This window comes from Primulina eburnea, chromosome 6, assembly GCF_022965805.1.
Source record: "Primulina eburnea isolate SZY01 chromosome 6, ASM2296580v1, whole genome shotgun sequence".
Taxonomy (NCBI): Eukaryota; Viridiplantae; Streptophyta; class Magnoliopsida; order Lamiales; family Gesneriaceae; genus Primulina; species Primulina eburnea.
The window spans coordinates 34,178,441-34,180,774 of record NC_133106.1 but is presented as its reverse complement, the minus strand read 5'-3'; the positions used below and the strand labels follow the sequence as shown (position 1 = coordinate 34,180,774).

At 39.8% G+C, this 2,334-nt stretch overlaps 1 protein-coding gene across 2 annotated transcripts; it reads right to left on the bottom strand.

The window, feature by feature from the left end:
- LOC140834563 (5-amino-6-(5-phospho-D-ribitylamino)uracil phosphatase, chloroplastic-like) lies at nucleotides 1–2,075 on the bottom strand. Of its 2 annotated transcripts, none has more exons than XM_073199537.1 (2): nucleotides 1,919–2,075; nucleotides 1–1,461 (listed from the first exon to the last, which is right to left on the bottom strand). In XM_073199537.1, the coding sequence occupies exon 2, from the start codon at nucleotides 1,323–1,325 to the stop codon at nucleotides 183–185; it is 1,143 nt and encodes a 380-aa protein (XP_073055638.1). In that variant the 5' UTR covers nucleotides 1,326–1,461; nucleotides 1,919–2,075; the 3' UTR covers nucleotides 1–182. The 2 variants fall into 2 exon arrangements, with proteins under 2 accessions (XP_073055638.1, XP_073055637.1); XM_073199536.1 differs by having other exon boundaries at nucleotides 1,799–2,074.
- Nucleotides 2,076–2,334: the final 259 nt, after the last annotated feature.

Here is a 2,334-nt window from a genome sequence, read left to right as displayed (position 1 = left end):
TTAAAATGCAGATCACTATACATATAACAGATGCATGATACAACAATGTGTTTCCTTCCACTTGAATTTGTTCTTCCTTGTAGTCCTAAACCCTTTTTTGTACACGTGGTATTGGTAATGATAGGTATTCATCACCAAGAATTAGACTAAGCATAACATTCTGTCTGTACATTTGGAAAATATCACCAGAAACTATCATCAACACCAACAGGAGGGAGGTGATCTTCTTCCTCAACCTCCATCTCCATCTCTGGTTCACCGGATTTAAACTCATCCGATTCAACAGCTGCTAGGTTCTTTATATCGATCATTGAGAGCTCATTAAGTCGTCTCACTACCAAATCAGCGGCTCCAAGCTCATATACAGGGTGTTTGCTAGCAACGGCCACACATTTCATCCGAGCATCATGAGCTGCCTCAACGGTTTGATTCGAGTTCCCAAACACTATCACTCTCTCGGGTATGAATTGCAGGAGCTGTGCAGCATACACAAACATCTCCGGATCGGGCTTTCCTCGGTAGACATCCTCTGCAGCCACGATGACAGTAAACACCCCTTCGATCCCAATGGCTCTAATGGCTGTTTCGAGATACTTTCTTGGTCTGGTAGATACCAAAGCAATAGGAACCTTGTACTGTATCAGAACATTCACGAATTCTTGAGATCCAGAGCGAAATTGATAAATCCCACCCTGCAAAGACTGGTAAATATCCTCTTTTCTTGACGCCATTCTTTTTACTTGGACTGGATCTCTTGACCAGCAGAGAACTTCGGATATTGCTTGCTCATTCTTCATTCCTTCTATTCTACGAAGCATGAAAGCTGGTGGTGGCGATTTTGCTTCTTCCTGAGAAAGAGCCAGCCAAGCTTGTTTCTCGAGATCTGGATTGTCCTCGATTAACACGCCTTCCCACTCAAATATAGCACCTAACCATCCACAACCAAGTCTTTCTTGCCTAAGCAATGGATTACCTAGTGCGGGATTATCCGCCTTATTTTCCGGTGGCCAGAACCCCCGCATCTGATCCAAGCCAGTCCCTCCTATCCCGTACATAAACTCACGATGTATTTGCTCTCTCTCACGATAGGAGTATGCCTCCTTCGTCAATTCCATCGCTTGAGCCTTCAGCCACAACATCCTTGGCCGATCAAATCGAAATCTTGGAAACGCGGCAGATAAAGAAACTTCCTTACCGAGAAATTTTCTAAACGTAAGCCGACAAAGATCAGCCGGCTTCCGCTTGTTTGAGACATTCTTGCAATAATGGTTTCCGTACACAGGTCGCAAACCCAATATGGATGTTGTCGCGATTGACTCCACCATCTTTATGTAATCAATTACCACAACAGCTCGACTTCAGAACCCAACAACGTCCCACTTCCAACAACACAAACGGAACTCTTATGCTATCAATACATATATTTTGTTATTTGTACAAATTATCCCTTCATCACAAGCCCTTCAAAATAAGTAATATACAAACTTCAATCAAATTACATAGACCAAACGGTCCAAGACATAAAAACGATCTGTTGTGTGCTTAATTACCGTATAACAGTTTTAAGAACCTTCTTCTAAGGAAAAATAAGCAAACCAAATGACCCAAAAGTTATTCTCACGAAAAGTAAACAGTAGAGAAAAAGCAACGCAAAGATTGTAATTTTATTCACACCCAATTAAAGTAAACAAAACAATACAAAGATTAAGCAACACCGACCCGAAATAAAAACAACAACTTTTATTTCAAATTCAATCCCAGAAGCAGAAAATTCAAAACAAAGAAATTCTTTACACACCCGGAAAACCCAGTTGATTTCAACAAAGACGGCAAATACAAATGCAATAGGACAAAAAAAAAGGGTAATGTATCTACAGACACAGAAAATCGAGGACTTATGAAGGGATGTAAGAGTAACCTGGAAAGGGTGACGGGGAGAGGGTTGGAAGAGAAAGATGTGATTTTTATTGATCTGAAGAGACGTAAAATCGTGGACCAATTTGTCTGCGTTGGTATATGTGTGGTTTACAGGCAACGCGGGGGACTTCGTTAATGGGGAAAGCAAACAGGGACACTGGTAAAGGTTATTTTATTTGACCAAACGTGACGTGCCGATTATTTGTCGATTAATATTTTGATAAGAAAAATGGGGAAATAATCACATAAGCTCGTAGAATCTTCTTCACAGTTTCGGGAACAATTTTTTTAAAATATTAATATTATATATTAAACAATATTACTATAATCGATATATATGGATTAATAGAAATATCGTGTCAATATATAACGATTCCTCATTCATCCATTCAATTCAACTGATAAAAAGATGAGTTA

Excerpts from the sequence above, each read along its gene's own strand:
- LOC140834563 (XM_073199537.1), bottom strand. The coding sequence starts at position 1,325 with ATGGTGGAGTCAATCGCGACAACATCCATATTGGGTTTGCGACCTGTG.